This window comes from Calidris pugnax, unplaced genomic scaffold, assembly GCF_001431845.1.
Source record: "Calidris pugnax isolate Ruff unplaced genomic scaffold, ASM143184v1 scaffold18, whole genome shotgun sequence".
NCBI classification, from domain to species: Eukaryota; Metazoa; Chordata; class Aves; order Charadriiformes; family Scolopacidae; genus Calidris; species Calidris pugnax.
The window spans coordinates 3,857,365-3,873,674 of NW_015090812.1; the positions used below are offsets into that span (position 1 = coordinate 3,857,365).

The 16,310-nt window shown below is 44.1% G+C and overlaps 3 protein-coding genes across 8 annotated transcripts; 2 read left to right on the plus strand and 1 right to left on the minus strand.

Moving 5' to 3' along the window:
• The first annotated feature begins 24 nt into the window (after positions 1–24).
• On the plus strand, positions 25–5,841 carry HSPB11 (heat shock protein family B (small) member 11). 3 transcript variants are annotated; one of them, XM_014939435.1, is made up of 6 exons: positions 25–388; positions 811–917; positions 1,630–1,698; positions 2,292–2,335; positions 2,829–2,973; positions 5,739–5,841. In XM_014939435.1, exons 1-5 carry the CDS (start codon positions 291–293, stop codon positions 2,934–2,936), a joined length of 426 nt encoding a protein of 141 aa, XP_014794921.1. In that variant the 5' UTR covers positions 25–290; the 3' UTR covers positions 2,937–2,973; positions 5,739–5,841. The 3 variants fall into 3 exon arrangements, with proteins under 3 accessions (XP_014794921.1, XP_014794920.1, XP_014794919.1); XM_014939434.1 differs by lacking the exon at positions 5,739–5,841 and adding an exon at positions 4,637–5,420; XM_014939433.1 differs by lacking the exon at positions 5,739–5,841 and having other exon boundaries at positions 2,829–3,311.
• On the minus strand, positions 3,543–8,189 carry DIO1 (deiodinase, iodothyronine, type I). Its single transcript, XM_014939432.1, has 4 exons — positions 7,617–8,189; positions 6,004–6,147; positions 4,630–4,829; positions 3,543–4,178 (listed from the first exon to the last, which is right to left on the minus strand). The coding sequence occupies exons 1-4, from the start codon at positions 7,981–7,983 to the stop codon at positions 4,095–4,097; spliced, it is 795 nt and encodes a 264-aa protein (XP_014794918.1). The 5' UTR covers positions 7,984–8,189; the 3' UTR covers positions 3,543–4,094.
• On the plus strand, positions 5,739–15,723 carry YIPF1 (Yip1 domain family member 1). Of its 4 annotated transcripts, none has more exons than XM_014939429.1 (9): positions 5,739–5,843; positions 10,253–10,416; positions 10,793–10,873; positions 10,984–11,071; positions 11,199–11,315; positions 12,349–12,515; positions 13,163–13,345; positions 14,318–14,412; positions 15,451–15,510. In XM_014939429.1, the coding sequence occupies exons 1-8, from the start codon at positions 5,840–5,842 to the stop codon at positions 14,405–14,407; spliced, it is 894 nt and encodes a 297-aa protein (XP_014794915.1). In that variant the 5' UTR covers positions 5,739–5,839; the 3' UTR covers positions 14,408–14,412; positions 15,451–15,510. The 4 variants fall into 4 exon arrangements, with proteins under 4 accessions (XP_014794915.1, XP_014794917.1, XP_014794916.1 ...); XM_014939431.1 differs by having other exon boundaries at positions 5,770–5,843; positions 10,283–10,416; XM_014939430.1 differs by lacking the exon at positions 5,739–5,843 and adding an exon at positions 9,526–9,661 and having other exon boundaries at positions 10,283–10,416.
• The last annotated feature ends 587 nt before the right edge of the window (positions 15,724–16,310 follow it).

Genomic DNA, 16,310 nt, shown 5'->3' on the forward strand with positions numbered 1-16,310 from the left:
GCGGGGCATGCCGGGAGCGGGGGGCTGAGGGGCGGGGAGCGGCTGGTCACGTCTCCCCGGTCCCTATGTAGGGCGAGCTTCCCGCTCGCCGAGCCCCACCGGCGGCAAAGGGGCGGGAGACCCCCGGGAGCTGCGGCAGCGGGGGGGTTCTGAGGGGCTCTCTGAGGTGGCGGGTCCCGCAGGACACCGCGGAGCACCGCGCAGCTTCTGGGGGGCGGAGCGGGGGCCGCCGCCGCCGTTGCTTGGTAGCGGCAGTCCCGGCCTTCCCTTCCCCGCCGCCGCCCGGGGATATGAGGGCCGTAGACTGGTGCCTGAGCTCGGCGGGGGCCGCTGTCGTCTTGGCCACCTCCAGCGACGAGCAGCACCCCGCCGAGAACATGGCGGACGGGTGAGGGGGGCGCTGAGGGGCCGTGAGGGGAGAGCGGGGCCCGGCGGGAAGCGGCGCCTCAGGGGCGGCTGCTCTCCCGGAGATCCCTCTCGGTGCTGCCGGTACCGCGCCGCCAGGCTCGGTCCTTTACCTTCCCACTCGGATTAACACATAATTTAACTCTTCTTTTTTTTTTTTTTTTTTTTTTTTTTTTTTGGGGACCCCCACCCCCATGAGTCGTCCTGAGGTGCCGCTCGGGTACCAAGCACATTGATGTATTAATACCTCCAAAGCGTTTCCCTGTCGCGATATAGTGGTTTCCTTAAAAAAAAACAAACAAACAAAAAAATGGCTTTCCAGTCTTGTTTTTTGTGAAAAATTTCTGTAAAGGTGGTAATAAAGGGAAGACTGCAGGTGGGTTTTTTGTCCTGTTTTCTCCACAGAAGTTCACAAACGTTTTGGACGACGACAGGGATGTTCCCACAGGAATTCATTATTGGTTTTCCTAAATGCGTAAAAATCAGCAAAGTCGCAATCCAGTGTTACTTGGGTAAGACTTTTTGTATTGCAGTGTGTAACACGTAACTATGTTAAAACATGCGTCTGTGCCTATATGTAAATTCTCACAGTGGTGTCAGATTCTATAAGTAGTCACTTCTAAAGCTCAATTTAATTCATAAAGCTTCATTTAGCTTAACGAAGCAATTGCCCTCCACATCCAAAGTTTTTCGTAAGCCAGAAAAAAGATGGAAAATCTACTCCCCCTGCACTTAATTTGTCCTTATAACACCTTGTATTTAGCTTATAATTAACCATTCTGGTGCACAGTGTTGGCTATTCCAATTGAATGGACAGGACTACAATACTTAGCCTTTCAATGATTTATTTTGAATATTTATTTTAATAGTTTCGTAGGACAGAAATCTGTTAGCTTTACTTTTTAAAAAGTGAAGCTTTACTTTTTAATAATGTGAAGAATGTGAGTTCTAAACCAGGACAGACTGTTACGAGGTCAGAGCATGGAGACAGCAGCTGGACCATGAGCAGAGGCTGCGCAAAAGACGTGAAAACTTGTCATTGTTTGTCCAACCTGGAACATAAGGATGTGGGTTGCATTGCAGTCTTGCCCCATAAGTCAGAGGAAGAACGAATTAGTTCGTTAATGCTTTTAAAGTGCTTTGTAGATGAAAAGTGATGCAATAAATATCGTTATTAGTAAAGAACCAGAATTCATATTGATATTTTAAACGTCTTTATTTTAGTGCGGACCTTAAGGATTGAAAGAAGTGTATCTAAAGATCCAGTAGGTTTTGAACAATGTGTTGAAAAAGGTAAGATTCTGAATCTAAAGCAGCGGGGATTTTGTGGGAATGATGTTGACATTTTTCAGTGAGTCATTTTAACCCCCTGTCTGTCTGTTGAGTAGTCAAGTGTGGCTTGATCATTATTTTATTAAGATATTAATGTGTAATAGTCGCATTTGAATGAAGTTTATGAATGCTGCTGGTCTCTGTAGCAGTTTGGAGATGTAAAATGCTGTAAAGGGCTAAAAGCACTACTTGTGTACTTGCTTTTATGTTCCAAAAATTAAAAACAGACTTACATAGTATAACAGAGTGCCATTTCCTGCATTGTTTGGGGGGGTTTGTGGGGTTTTTTTTGGTTGGTTTGTTTTGTGTTTTTTTTTTTCCTAATGCCTCTTGGGTGAAATTTTATACAACAGTGTAATAAGCGGGATATCTGTACACTGGGATATTGCAAAAAGTATCTGTTCTCTTAAATCACTTTGTTAAAAAACCCAACCTGTTTCTGTAACCAATGTAAGTTCATGGTCCTTACGCTCCCTTGAACTCTGAAGTCCACTGAAAACTTTCACGTTATTGCACATTATTCTTCATTATTTCCTTTAAAATATATTTTCTAGATTTGCAACACACAGAAGGACAGCTTCAAATGGAAGAATTTCCAGTGAGTATTTATGGTGTACATCAGTAATGGTTCACAAAATGGGATGTCTAGACTAACTAGGGAGAAACCATGAAAAACCAAAATGTGTCTTTATTTACAATTATTGCTAAGTTGATGTTAGATACGGGAATTTGTAAATCATGGTATGAAATTCCACTTTGTGACTGCTCCTTTGTAGATTATGGTATGAAATTGTCCCTGCCTGCTGCTCCTAGCTCTGTGAAGGAGCTCTTTCTAGAAGCATGGCAGTCTCTCCTCCCACGGTTGTTGCCTTTAAGGCTGCACTATTTGGGGGGAATGAGACTTTTTTGAATTGCTGTCATCTGAAGAAGCTCTGAAACTGGCTAGAGGTACTAAAAGAGTTTGATTTATGTGCAATTCGAGAACAGACACAGAAATACCTAGGTTCTTCAGTCTAACAAACTTCTGCAAATGTTGTTTGATAGCTATGTTATTACAGAGAATGCAATAACATCTTTTTTCCCTTCTACAGCTCCCTGATTTCCAAGCCACTTACTTGCGCTTCATCATCAAATCTGCCTTTGATCATTTTGTGTCAGTGCACCGGGTGATGGCAGAGGGCACAGCAGAAAACACTTAAGCCCACCTCAAATTTGTACCTCAATTATTTTTTTTTGGTAAAGAAGTTACATTTTGATACCTATAGTGCAGAGAGTATTTATTATTAAAACATAAAATCTTGTATTAAAGTGTTTTTTTGAAGGTATGGATGTAGCATGTATTCCCTGCTGGTTTAATGTGTGGAATAGAGTAGAATCATTTAGTTTGCACAAGACCTTTAAGATCATAGAGTCCAACCACAATGCAGTACTCTTGTTAATTGTAATAACAGCTTTCTTGTTTTATAACCTAGCCTGTTACCATAGAACACTTGAACATGACTGAGTCTGTTTAAATTAGTATGTTTATATCGGGCTTTCTTAATATTTGAATTAAAACTCCGTTTCCTGTAAAATGTTTCCCTTGTGCTCTGAGTAAAATAGGAAAAAAAAAAAAGTGAAATACTTAAGTAGGAGTTACTACTTCCTACTGTCAGACAAGTCCTTCAAAAGTTCTTAAATTTGTATCTTTCTTATCAACTCAAACTGTTAAAGATTAATAGGATGAATATAAAAATCTGCTAATGCTTAGAAATAACCCAGGGAGGAGAGGGGCCGGGCAGGGAACGAAACAATCCGAAGCCATATGAGGTGCTCTGATAGGTTTTTAATAACTGCAAATCAATCCCTTGTTTCTATAAATATTTTCTACAATCAGGTCACAGCCGCCCGTGCTTTATGCTATGACTGTCATAACAAATATTAATAGAAACAAATGTTGATAGAGATTGTCTTGCTCAGAAGCCTTCTGAAGTCAGTGAAAGTGAACATTTAGGAGAATTGTATGTATGTAAGAGAAAGAGAATCTTAATTGCGTGAAATCAGTTCTTTTGCACTTCTGCCAGTTGACTTTTGCAGATGTCACCACCCCTGAGGTTTTATCCTGCATGATATTCCTTACAAATCCTAACAGCTCAATGGACCCAACTGGTCTTCCTTATTCCATGTGGTGTAAGCGTAGGAAGATCCTACAGTGCAGTAGTTGGGGCTGTAGCAATGAGACTTGAAAACCTCTAGACAAACGCAAATGTCTTCGGGTTCTTTTCCTTGTTGTCTCTATTGTCATTTTTAAATTCTTTTTTTCTTCGTTCTTACATCTATGAAAACTTCCTCATTGAGCATTTTTATCCAGCTAGCCTTTATTCTGAAGTCTTCCTCTTTGTCATCTTTTCCAGGATGGCGCGTATTTCCTGGGGGTGATAATTCCAAGGCCCCACTCCTCCCTGCAAAGGCAATAAAGTTAGAGAGTGATGCTCAAGGAGACAGAGCAGTGGTCCCTTGGTGTGCAGCAGTTGCACCAGAACTGTGGGCAGATGTGCAGCCATCACGTGGGAGATGGTGCACACACGGGTTACACCCTCCTGTGTAACTGGGGCAGGGCCAGCTTCTGGATCCTGGAGCTGGAAAAGCGTTCCTGGATCTCAAAGCTTAGATGTACTTAGGTTTCCTAATGAGCCAGAGGATAAATATTTGAGCAGGACTGAGGTATACATCAAATATGTACTTTATAAAGGCCCAGACTAGTTTTGCTACAAGTCCTCTCGAGTTAGAGTGAATTGTGAAATGACTAGTTCTGAAATAGAATGAAGTACCGACTTTAAAGCATTCTCAAATTATTTTGAAATTTAAAAATCTCAATATAGCATGCTCATTATTATTGTTGATATTTTTTACCTTGTAGATGACCTTCCCTCTTTGAAGTACATACAGTCGTTCTGGCAATGCAGCATATTTTGAACTGCTGGGGTTTTCCATAGTGTCTAAAACCACTGGACATAAAGGATTATTTTTCTGAAGGAATTGTGCTGCGATTTTTCGATCTTCAAGGCTTCTGTGATTTTTAATAACAATATTGTTTTTGAAAGCCCATCCATCTGAAACAAACGAGAAAGGGAATTAGCAAAGGACACTCTGAATAGGTGCCAAGGGTGGAGATACACGATGCCATATCCCAAAACTCTGTTAAAATAGTATTTCAAGTTAACTCCTAACACCAAAACTTGCCATGAAATGAAATTTCCCCCTCAGAGCACGAGAGCTTTTCAAATAAATGGTGCCAAGATCATATTTTTTTTCCCTTTAATTTTGACAAATTGTTTTCCCCTTGCCCTGAACTCAGAGATATTTGGTGTATTTTAGCTGAAACTTTGCTATGTAAATCAACCCTAGAGAGATATCAGGAGGGGAGATATATCCTATTTAGGTAAGATTTGCCAAAATTATTGGCATGGAGGAAGGAATTTTAAAACGATAAGCGATGCTATCAGCGGATACCCATTCATTTAGAACAATTTCAACAATCGTACTGTTCATTCTGCTCATTGGGCCTGTAAAACAATGTTTTAGGTCTGTGAGAATGAAACATTTCTGAGTCACAGCACACCTTCCTTTTTCAGAAATGGGCAAGTACACATTTGCGCGCAACCCTTTTTAATGAAATAGAAACTAGTAAAAGTTTCTGATGACTGAGTACTATCTTTTTCTTAACTACTGAAAGTGTTGTGGTGTTAGAAAACTTGAAAACTGTAAATACTACGTTTTAGCAAACCACCTTAGCCCTGGGATAAATCAGTGCCGATGTGTTAATGAGTCCAGTGCAGATAAAAGAGTGTGTACAGTTTGTTTGCTAAATTTTTCACATTAAGAGTCTGCCTCCTGTTCTTGAGACGTGTTAAAATGATTTATTTTTAAAAAAAAACACATAACACATGCTGGCATCGTATACTTAAACCTTTGTTCTTTAAAATGTTTTTGACTTTTTTCTTTTTTCTTGTTAATATCAGAACTAAGACTGAGAGGAAGTTTTGTAAAGGTAGAACTCCATGCTTTGCTTCACAAGAGATGAGCCTTCAGCCAGAGCCCCTCAGAGTAAAGCCTCTCAGAGATGCGTGAGTAAAAGCTTTGGGGAATTAGGGACACAAATTGGTGCTGAGATTTGGTGTGGCCACTGTTGAGGGAGATTTCTTTCCCTCCTTCGTTAACATACTTCTCTTCCTAAAGGGAATGATGAGGGCTTTGGTGGGTGTTGCCGTGATGTTTGTACTGTACCTGATGCGTGAGCTTCTTCGATGTAGATGATAAGGAAATCTGCTATTGAGTTGAAATCTTTGATGAGCTTGTTGAACTCATCAAATTTCAACATAAACGAAGGTCAGGTGCAACTTCCAAAATTCAGGATTAAGGGTCGGTTATCTGGAAGGAAACAAAAAAGGAGACAGTTTGTGGTTAAATGGGTGTTGGGAGGAAGGACATTCTGGCTGAGCTGAGTGAAAGCTGTGCTTTTCAGTCATGGCTCGTAGGCTTTCATACTTTCAGTGGATTTCTGCGATTTCCTGTCCAAACAGAACTCTAGTTATTTATTATTATTTATTAAACTGGTGTCACAGGAGCCACTGGCAAAAGCGTTTACGCAGCTGCTTACAAATTAACAGGGTGTGTGCCCACAGGTGTCAGCATCTGTTCACAAGGCTTCCATTTTAGAGGACTTATAGGATTTTTTTAAGCACTTCTTTTAGTCTGTGGTTATGCTAGATTATCTGAAATTTGTTGAAGTGCTTTTCCAGATCTCTTTTTCCAGATTTGCATCCTATTTTCTATAGAAAGATTAGAAAATTAGAAAAGCAGAGTTAGAGAAGGGTGTAATCCCTCCCGTGGGAATCAGGGCTGCGGCTTAATGATTAATTCCACGTCCTACAGAGATCTCCGTGGGAGGCAGCGGACAAAGTACAAAGCAGCTTCTTTTTCTTCTGCTTATTTCCAGCCACTTTGAATCTGAGAAAAAAAACAACCACTGTGTGCTTTCTAGGCTTTGTCCTGACCGGGGGCGCGGGTGTAGGACTTTCTGTACCTACAGGCAGTGACAGCCAACAGTCGTGAATCACCGCATGCGGCTCCCATTCTGGGCCTTCTCTCCCTAAAATAACTTATTATCTGGGGTTTCAGTGAAAGAGGGATTTCCAGGCAGAGCTGGCCTTTTGGAGAGGTTCTCTAAGCTTATTGGCGTGATGGGATAATCACAGAATGGTTAGAGTTGGAAGGGACCTTAGAGATCATCGAGTTCTAACCCCCTGCCATGGGCAGGGACACCTCCCACCAGACCAGGTTGCTCAAAGCCCCATCCAGCCTGGCCTTGAGCCCCTCCAGGGATGGGGCAGCCACAGCTTCTCTGGGCAACCTGTTCCAGTGCCTCACCACCCTCATACTAAAGAATTTCTTCCCAATATCTAATCTAAATCTCCCCTCTTCTAATTTAAAACCATTGCCCCTTGTCCTGTCACTACACTCCCTGACAAAGAGTCCCTCTCCAGCTCTCCTGTAGCTCCCTTCAGATATTGGAAGGCTGCTATGAGGTCTCCCTGGAGCCTTCTCTTCTCCAGGCTGAACTAATCCCAGCTCTCTCAGCTTGTCTTCGTAGGAGACATGCTCTATCCCTCTGATCATCTTTGTGGCCTTCTGCTGGACCCGTTCCAACAGGTCCATGGTGGCCAGGATGATAAAACGGGTTATTTTTGAAAAGATCAAGAGGCAACTGGAGTGAACGCGCTGCACCTTTCCCGTCCATGAATGCTGATCATCTGCCGGTCTCTGCTCCCTCAGCAGCCTCTTCTCCTCCTCTCTGGTCATAGCAAACCAAACCCACCAACCGTGGCCCATTTACTGACCTCGCATGAAATCCAGGAGGCGACGAACCTCCCCCTTAGAAGTCACCACCGGCGTGTTGGGAGCGGGGTGTCCCTCGTAGGCTTCGTCCTCCAGCCTCTTCCACTTCACCTTCAGCACAAAGAGCAAATACTTAAAGCTGAAGAAGGTCGGCCCCCAGTTTTCGTAGCTGAACTTCGGGTTCTGGTTCATCCTGCTCTTCTGGCCCTGTTTGAGGATGTATCTTTTCATGGCCCCGGGGAACAGGATCATCAGGGTTTTCCCGATGACGACGCACGTGGTGACCTGCAGAAAAATCAGGATTTTCTGGAGGAGTATCCTGAGTCCTGACATGGTGCCGGAGGAGGAGGAGGTCAGGTCGCTTCCCATGGGAACGCGGCCGTAAAGGCAGGGGGGCAAAGGGCGAGGGGGAGGAAAAACGTTTGTGCTTTGACTTTGCCCTCCTTTGCCCGCCGTCACCTCCCCACGGATCTCCGTGTCTCCGTGAGCGAGGAGCCGGTCAGCCACACTGCCTGTGTCAGCACCAAAGGCCTTAATTACAGTGATGGGTAGATTTTTGGTGCTAATTGCACTGTTATAGGGCTTATTCATAAATATGAATATTTTATAATATTAATATAATAGATTATATATATTATTAATTAAAAATATAATAATATATTAAGTATACATACTTAATATATTTTTATATGTATGATATATGTATTTTATTATAATATTATATTACGGAGGGACTTGTGTCTTTTTAGTCTGGAGAAGAGAAGACTGAGGGGGGATCTGATCAACACCTATAAAAATACTTAAAGGGTGGGTGTCAAGAGGATGGGGCTGGTCTTTTTTCAGTGGTGCCCAGTGACAGGACAAGAGGAAATGGGCACAAACTTGAACATAAGAAGTTCCACCTAAACGTGAGGAGGAACTTCTTCACTTTGAGGGTGGCAGAGCCCTGGAACAGGCTGCCCAGGTGGTGGAGTCTCCTTCTCTGGAGACATTCAAAACCCGCCTGGACACGTTCCTGTGCAACCTGCTCTTGGTGGACCTGCTTTGGCAGGGGGTTGGACTAGATGATCTCCAGAGGTCCCTTCCAACCCTGTATCATTCTGTGATTCTATACCATGTGTTTTATCAGTGAGAGGAGCTGAATCTGGATGTTTCCCCAGAGCCCCAGGCTGAAAGGCCGAATGACACCGGCGGTACCCGGGGGTCGGATCCTGCCGGCGGTTCTGCGTGCGCCGGGCTCGGAGCTGGTGAATTTTGGTGGCAGACCCTTGAGTGTGACACCCGGGGACTTGGATTGATGTCACCATTTGGGTTTTGCATGGGCTGGGCCAACGGTGCCCTGGTCCTACAGCCCGGCCTCCTCCTCTGGTGGCCGCTGCTTGTCCCTGGGGTCTAGGAGGTACCCCATATATATATATATATATCCCCCTATGTGTATATATATTATATATATACACCCCTATATATATATTATAATATATATACGCCCTATATATTATATATATAAAATATAGAAAATATAGAAAAATATACATTATATGATATAATTATTATTATATTTTGATATAATGATCTAAATATAGATAATATAGATGTATAATAGGATATATGAGCATGTAACTACACGTATAATCTATATGTGTGTATAAATGTATATAAACACCGCAGCCGGAGCCCCGCTCCTCTAACACCCGCCCTGCGGGGCTCGGGGCGCCGCGGGCTCTTTAAGGAGGAGGGCGGAGGCGGAAGAGGGAGCGCCGCGCGGCCTCTGATTGGCCGGCGCCACGAGCGTCTCCGGCAGGTCTCTTTCGAGCCGGAGGGGCGGGGGAGGAGAGGAGAGCAGCGGAGCTGCTGATTGGCTGTCGCTGCGCGGCGGCTGCTGCCCCTTTAAGGGCTGGGGCCGGGAGCGGTTGGGCCGCGGCGGGCGGAGGTGTGGGGGCTTCAGCGGGGTCGCCGGCAGCGGGGAAAGGGAGAAGAGGGTCGGGGCTGCCGCCCGGCCTTCCTCAGGGCGGGGGGATGGCGGCGGTGGATGACCTCAAATTCCAAGGTAAAGGTGGGGTTTGGGGCCCAGCTGGTGGGGGGGTCAGAGCCGGGGAGTGTTTCTGAGCCTTCTCCGAGGAAAACCTTGCCTTGGGGTTTCGCCGGTAGCGTCAGTGTTGGGGGGCAGGACTGTGCGGCCCGTGTCAGCTCTGCTGGACGGAGCCCTTCGCGGCAGGAGAGGATGGGCTGGAGTTTCAGACTTGTATAAGTGTATTTATTGATAAATAGATTCAGGTCGGAAAAAAAACCCCTAATTTTTGGAGAGGATGAAAATTGGCCATTTCTACAGTGGCTTCAGAAGGGCAGCTTCCTTCCCCCCACCCTGACAGAGACCTGCAGGGTCTCAGGCTGGGGCAGATAGCAGGCTTCAGTCTGGCAGGTTAGCAGGAAAGACATCCCCACGCTTTATTAATTAAGTAAGCATTCAGCTTGATCTGTGTCAGTTTGGGTTTAAGAAACAGATGGTGTTTCACGTGCCTAAACTAGTGATGCATCCTTTCTTGGGCTGTGTCAGGGTCTTAATGCAGGTTTTCGAGCCACAAAAGCACAAATTTCGGTAGCTTGATCATTGCCTCTCATGTAATGTACTTATTTGCAGAATTTGACGATGCAGCTAATTTGCTTGCAGCAAATCCTGATGCTACCACAATAAGCATCGACGAGCCAGCTGAAATCCCCAGGAATCAGCATGGCCGCCTGCAGGAGCCAGGGAGAGAAGAGGATGATGAATTACTGGGGACTGACGACTCTGATAAAACAGAGGTAATGCCCTTACCCCTACAGTGCCTCCATCAGCACCTGTACAAACAGTCTGAAGGCTCAACTAAGGCAGCCGTTAACGACGTCGAGGGAACTTGTGATATCGATGGAGGCCCGTGTTATAAATGATGTGGTGGAAGGTAATATCTGGCGGCTTTTTAGGTCCCCAGGCCACCTTTCTGCTTGCAGGGAGGTAAGACTAGCCGCTGCTAACAAATATTTGTGGGGGATAAGGGAAGCCGTTAAATAGTAAGCACTATCCTGTTCAGTTTGTTTTGCATCCGGGTACAGAAATCATTTAACTATTGTGTAAATAAACTAGTAATACATAAATTGTATGCTTGTAATGTTTTCAATGTTGCCTTTTCTGCCCGTACAGCTGCTTGCAGGACAGAAGAAAAGTGCCCCTTTCTGGACGTTTGATTACTACCAGACGTTCTTCGATGTGGACACTTACCAGGTTAATACTCCGCTCCAGAGGAGAACTATTGTCTGAGTTATGCTTTATCCAGATGCTGAGTTTTTGTCTGGTTTGCATCTTCAGTCAGACACATCTGTGTATTTTTATAGGTCCTGGACAGAATCAAAGGTTCAGTTTTCCCCGTACCAGGGAAGAACTTTGTAAGGCTGTATATCCGCAGCAATCCTGACCTTTATGGTAGGTGTGAGAAGTTCTCTTCTGTGCTAAATGTTTTGACTTTTGTATTCCCTTTTACTCAGTAACCTTAAAAAAAAAACAAGAGGGCAGAGGAGTTGTTACTGAACTTGCTTGTTTCTTTTTAAAGGTCCCTTTTGGATATGTGCCACGCTCGTCTTTACCATTGCTGTTAGTGGCAATCTCTCGAATTTCTTCATCCATCTGGGCAAACCAACATACCACTATGTGCCTGAGTTCAGAAAAGGTTTGTAAAAAGTCAGTACGGTCATGCGTTTGTTGGGGTTTTTGTTTTGTTTTACTTTTTTTATGTGCTAGTGACATAATCTTAAAAACAGGTCACAGCTTTGATTTAGCAGAATCTGTTGATTGATTGCTCTCTTTAAATTCTTAGAGATGTGAAACGAGCCCTTAGAGTGGGCTGTAACTGGCAGAATCCCACTCCTCCAGAGTTTTGGTAGAGGAGACAGGAGTAATTAGAGCAGTTATTTTTCTAGCCTTAGTGAATGCCCCCTTGTAGAGAGAGGGAAAGCCCAGCAGTGGCCACCATGGTGCTTTTGTAGGTGCCTTTCTGGCTCCATGGCTTCTGAGGAGCCTGCAGGCCTCAGAGAGAAGTAATAACAAAATATTACTTGTATCACCTACTGAGTTGTTACATTCTGGCAAACTCAAAAATAAGCAAAAGATGCTCAACTGATACGCACCTCAGAGAACTGGGAGTGAGGAGCCAGTTGTCTGTACCTGTCCTTGTAGTTTGAAGGACACTGCTGTCCCTGCAGAGGAACGTGGCTTCTGCTTGTTTCCAAAATCCACAATGTACCTGGAAGAACACTGCCGCTTGGGAATCCAGTCATTTGAATAATCTCAGATTTGGCACTCGTGTCTGTGTTCCCCTTAGAAATTTTTAGTGTGTTTGCATTCTATTCTCATTTTTTGGTAGCTGTCAGTAGCTAAATTTCTGGTTTTAACTTTTTTCTTTCTTCCATGACACTTCCTTTCACACTGAAACCAATAGCGTCTTGTACACAGGTGTAATAAAGAAGTTGGAAAATACCAAGAGAATACTTTCTGCAGGCTTTAAACTTTTAACTTGAAGTGCTGGCAAAGTAGTAGATGTAAACTGGATGTAAATGCAAAATTCTCAGTTTATTAATAACTCAAACTTTATATTTTGAAAGTAACTTCCAAGGTAGTTTTCTAGTTTTTGGGCTAAATGCTCCTACATGTTGATTCTGGCTGGTATTGAGAGTAAAATGCAAAACCTTTTGTCATATTTCCAGTGTCCATAGCAGCAACAACGATTTATGCTTACGCTTGGCTTGTTCCCCTTGCTCTCTGGGGGTTCCTGATGTGGAGGAACAGCAAAGTTATGAACATTGTCTCCTACTCCTTCCTGGAGATTGTGTGTGTCTATGGCTACTCCCTCTTCATTTACATTCCCACTGCGGTACGTATGGCCTAACGAGGGCACCTCTATTACATTGCCCTGGAAAAAGCTTCTGCTTTAGAAAATTTGCTATTTCTTATATTCTTCCTTTTAGTCCAAATCTTGGGGACCGGGGAAAGAATTTACTTCTTTTGCTTGGCTTTTTGTTTAAGCTTGTGTAACATGAAGATGTCTTGTGGGTCTCCTGGAAAAGCCCAGGAGAGGTCATTTTCCCCAGAGGCAGCAAATCCAAGCTGCTGGTGGGCCTTCAGGAATTGGGATGTGTGTCCCCAGGGCAGAGACACTGTTGTGCAGGGTGGCAGTGCTGATGGGCAGGCTCTGAGGACAAATTCCTCTAGCAGGGGACCATCCTGGGCCACTCTGGCAAGGGGCAAGCCTTGGAGGGAGTGCCATAACGCAGGGGACATGCTCTTGCTGTTACTCTTTCCTCAAATAAGCAGGGACTGCCATAACGCAGGGGACATGCCCTTGTCATGCCTGCTCTTGCTGTTACTCTTTCCTCAAATAAGAGACATATCAGATAAGGCACGAGCTAATTTGTGCACAAATGGGCTGGAAGTGATAAAATGCCACAGAACAATGCGTTAAATAAATGGGTCCTTGTTTCGCGCAGTCTCTTTAACGATCGTTTTACTCCCCTTTTATAGATTTTATGGATTATTCCACAAAAAGTGGTGCGCTGGGTGCTGATGATGTTCTCCCTGGGCCTGTCGGGGTCTGTTTTGGTGATGACCTTTTGGCCCGCTGTCCGAGATGACAATCGGAGGATCGCGCTGGCGACCGTGGGGACCATCGTTGTGCTCCACGCCCTGCTGGCCGTCGGCTGTTTGGTACGATGCTGCCTTTCCTCTTCTCTCCTCTGTTCCTTCCTGGGACCTGCTTATGGTGCAGGGAAGGAGGTTGCTGATTGTGGAAAATCGTCTTTATTAAAGAAAAATAGCACTTCTGAGGAACCTCCAAAGTAAAAATTCCGATTATTTCAAACATAGCAAAAATTGATGCCGATCTGACCTTGACAGTTGCCAGTAACAAACTCAATAATGATATGTCTTTAGCCCCAAATCACTCACTGAATAGTCTTAAATTTATCTGGAATTCATCAGAGTATCAGCAAAGCGTTAATCTTTGTTGTATTCAGTCACAGTTTATTCCAGTGAGCACTATGCTTAGTTAGTCCTTTAAAATGATTAAATGTTCAATATGTAGGTGTGTGCTTATGAGTTTTATGTACAAAAACATAGACCTGCTGGAGCTTAGTAAAGACATGAAAACAGAAGACCCTAATGCTACTGAAATACATAGTGATGAGAACTTGGAAGAATTTTGTCTCTCCAGTAAGCAGAATGGTATCATCCAGGCTTTGGTTCTGTTCCCCCAGCTCCCAGTTTCTACGGTAGATGAGATTTGGTTCCCCACAGCTCAGCGTGCTGGGGAGTGAAGGCAAAACACAACTCTGGTGGTAGGAGACGTGCAGCTGACGTCGGTTGGTCTCCTGTCACCACAGGAGCTCCTTTAACCGGAGCTTCACTGGTTAAAACAGCAGTCAAATAAAAACCTGCAATCCAATCCCCCCCAGTACTGGCCTTTTCAAGGCCTCAAGGTTTATATTTAAAAGTATAGTTTAAAGCACCGTTTTAGTTGATTGTTTCTGATCTGATAAAAACAGAAAAGCTTCAAATTTGCCATGTTTCAGTGCGGCGTTTTATTCCTTGTGAAGGGTGGGTGTGGAAGGAAAGAGCTGGGACGAGGCAGAGCAGTTTGTTTCTCTCTAAACAGCCTTTTTCTCCTCTGTGAAAATGCAGGCATACTTTTTTGATGCCCCTGAACTGGATTTTCCTGCACCTATTATCCCTGCTCACAATGTATCAACAGTAATAACAAAGAGTCGGTAAATAAGGTAAGAATCCAATCTAAACTTTCTTCTGTAATCCTCACAGACATCTTCAAACTTTTCCCCACCGCTATGGTTGAGTGGAAAAGGGTTTAACAGACCAATTTTGCTAAATGGCACCTATATCATATATAAATACCATTTACTAACCTCTCCTCCAGTTCTAAGTTTTACGTAGAGCCATAAAAACATAAAAGACTTTGAGACTCTGAGGAACAGAGACATCTTACCTTTCTTTTCTTTGAGGCTTACTCTTGGCAAAGAAACACATATTTAAATAATCTACTCAGTCCCGTAGGTCATTTCAAAGATGTATTTTTCCCTCAATCCCTTACGATAGCCAAAAAATGTTTGTTAGAATTTGTACTGCACAAGTAAAGCTTAAGCAATAAACTATTATACTCCTATTTTCCTTTCCATTTAACGTTAAAAGTAAATTGGATATTTTTTTTTTTTCCCCTTGATGTTTGCGCCGATGTGTTTCGGAGCAGCAGCAGCAGCTCCGTGTGCGGGGACATCCACGTAGTCCCTGAGCAGGGCTGACTCAGAGCCTGAGCCATCCGTCCGACCACATTCCTGGGGTGGGATGGTTGGAGGTTCTGCTTCCTGGTAGCTGGGAGCGCTGCCAGCAGCAGATGACATTTGAATTGTGTCGGGAGAGATGAGAACGTGGAACAGGTCCAGGGAAAGGCTCATAGACAGGCAGAGGCCAGGCCTCTGCAAGTACAGCAGCCGCAAGCGTGGATGAGGAGATCAGAGCATTCACTGAGCGAGTGGAAGCTTTATTAGATTTAAAAAAAAATAATAAAATAAATGGCCAAACGTGCCTAGCCAAACTGATCATAAAAAATTACCAGCTGTGACACAATCTAATCACGCAGATCCATTTTAGAAGCTTTCCTCCTGCAAAATCAGTTTCTCGTCCCAGGTGCCTATTAAGATTCCAAATGAATTTTAGTATTTAGATATAAATACGTGCTTTATTGCGTCCTCGGGTGCCTGTGGGGAGCTGTAACGTTCACAGGAGTTATTTGTCTCTTTCAGATTACAATACCTGCTTCTCCATCTGTACAGCAATCTTATTTCAGATTATTTTTTCACTGAAGAACATAGAAACTGCAAGAACAGGGAATGTTTTTGTGTATGAGAAAGGACACTGATGTCCCATGGACACACGGACACCTCCATGCTCTCTGGAGACTGACTGGTTCCATAAGGAGAGTGAACTGTGGATCTTAATCCTGTACAGCAGGTTTTTAAAAATTCTGTCTGCACTCACCATACTATTTGCCTCTGAATAAAGTGTTCTGAAGGTGATTTCTTATTCTGTTAATGATCTAATACTCCTCCTCCAGCGCTGTTGAGAGGGTTTGACAAGAGGTTCAGGCAGGAACTGAACCACCTTGAGGCACATGTGTGTAGCTGCCAAGCGCTCTCAGGACCAAATGCTGCCCTGAAAGAGGTTCCTGCTGTCCATGATGCTTTCCTGGGCCCAGTTGTGTTCTTCATAGAATGATTTTGGGTTGGAAGGGACCTTAAAGATCATTGAGTTCCAACCCCCCTGCCCTCAGCAGGGACACCTCCCACCAGACCAGGTTGCTCAAAGCCCCATCTGGTCTGGCCTTGAACCTCTCCAGGCATTGGGCATCCACAACTTCTCTGGGCAACCTGTTCCAGTGTCTCACCACCCTTGCAAGAAAGAATTTCTTCCTAATATCTAATCTGTATCTGTTCTCTTCCAGTTTGAATCCATTACTCCTCATCCTATCACTACCCTCCCTCGTAAAAAGGGCCTCTCCCAATCTCTCCTGTAGCCCCATTTAGGTACTGGAAGGGGCTCTAAGGTCTCCCTGGAACCTTTTCTTCTCCAGGCTGATCAACCCCAACTCTCCCAGCCTGTCTTT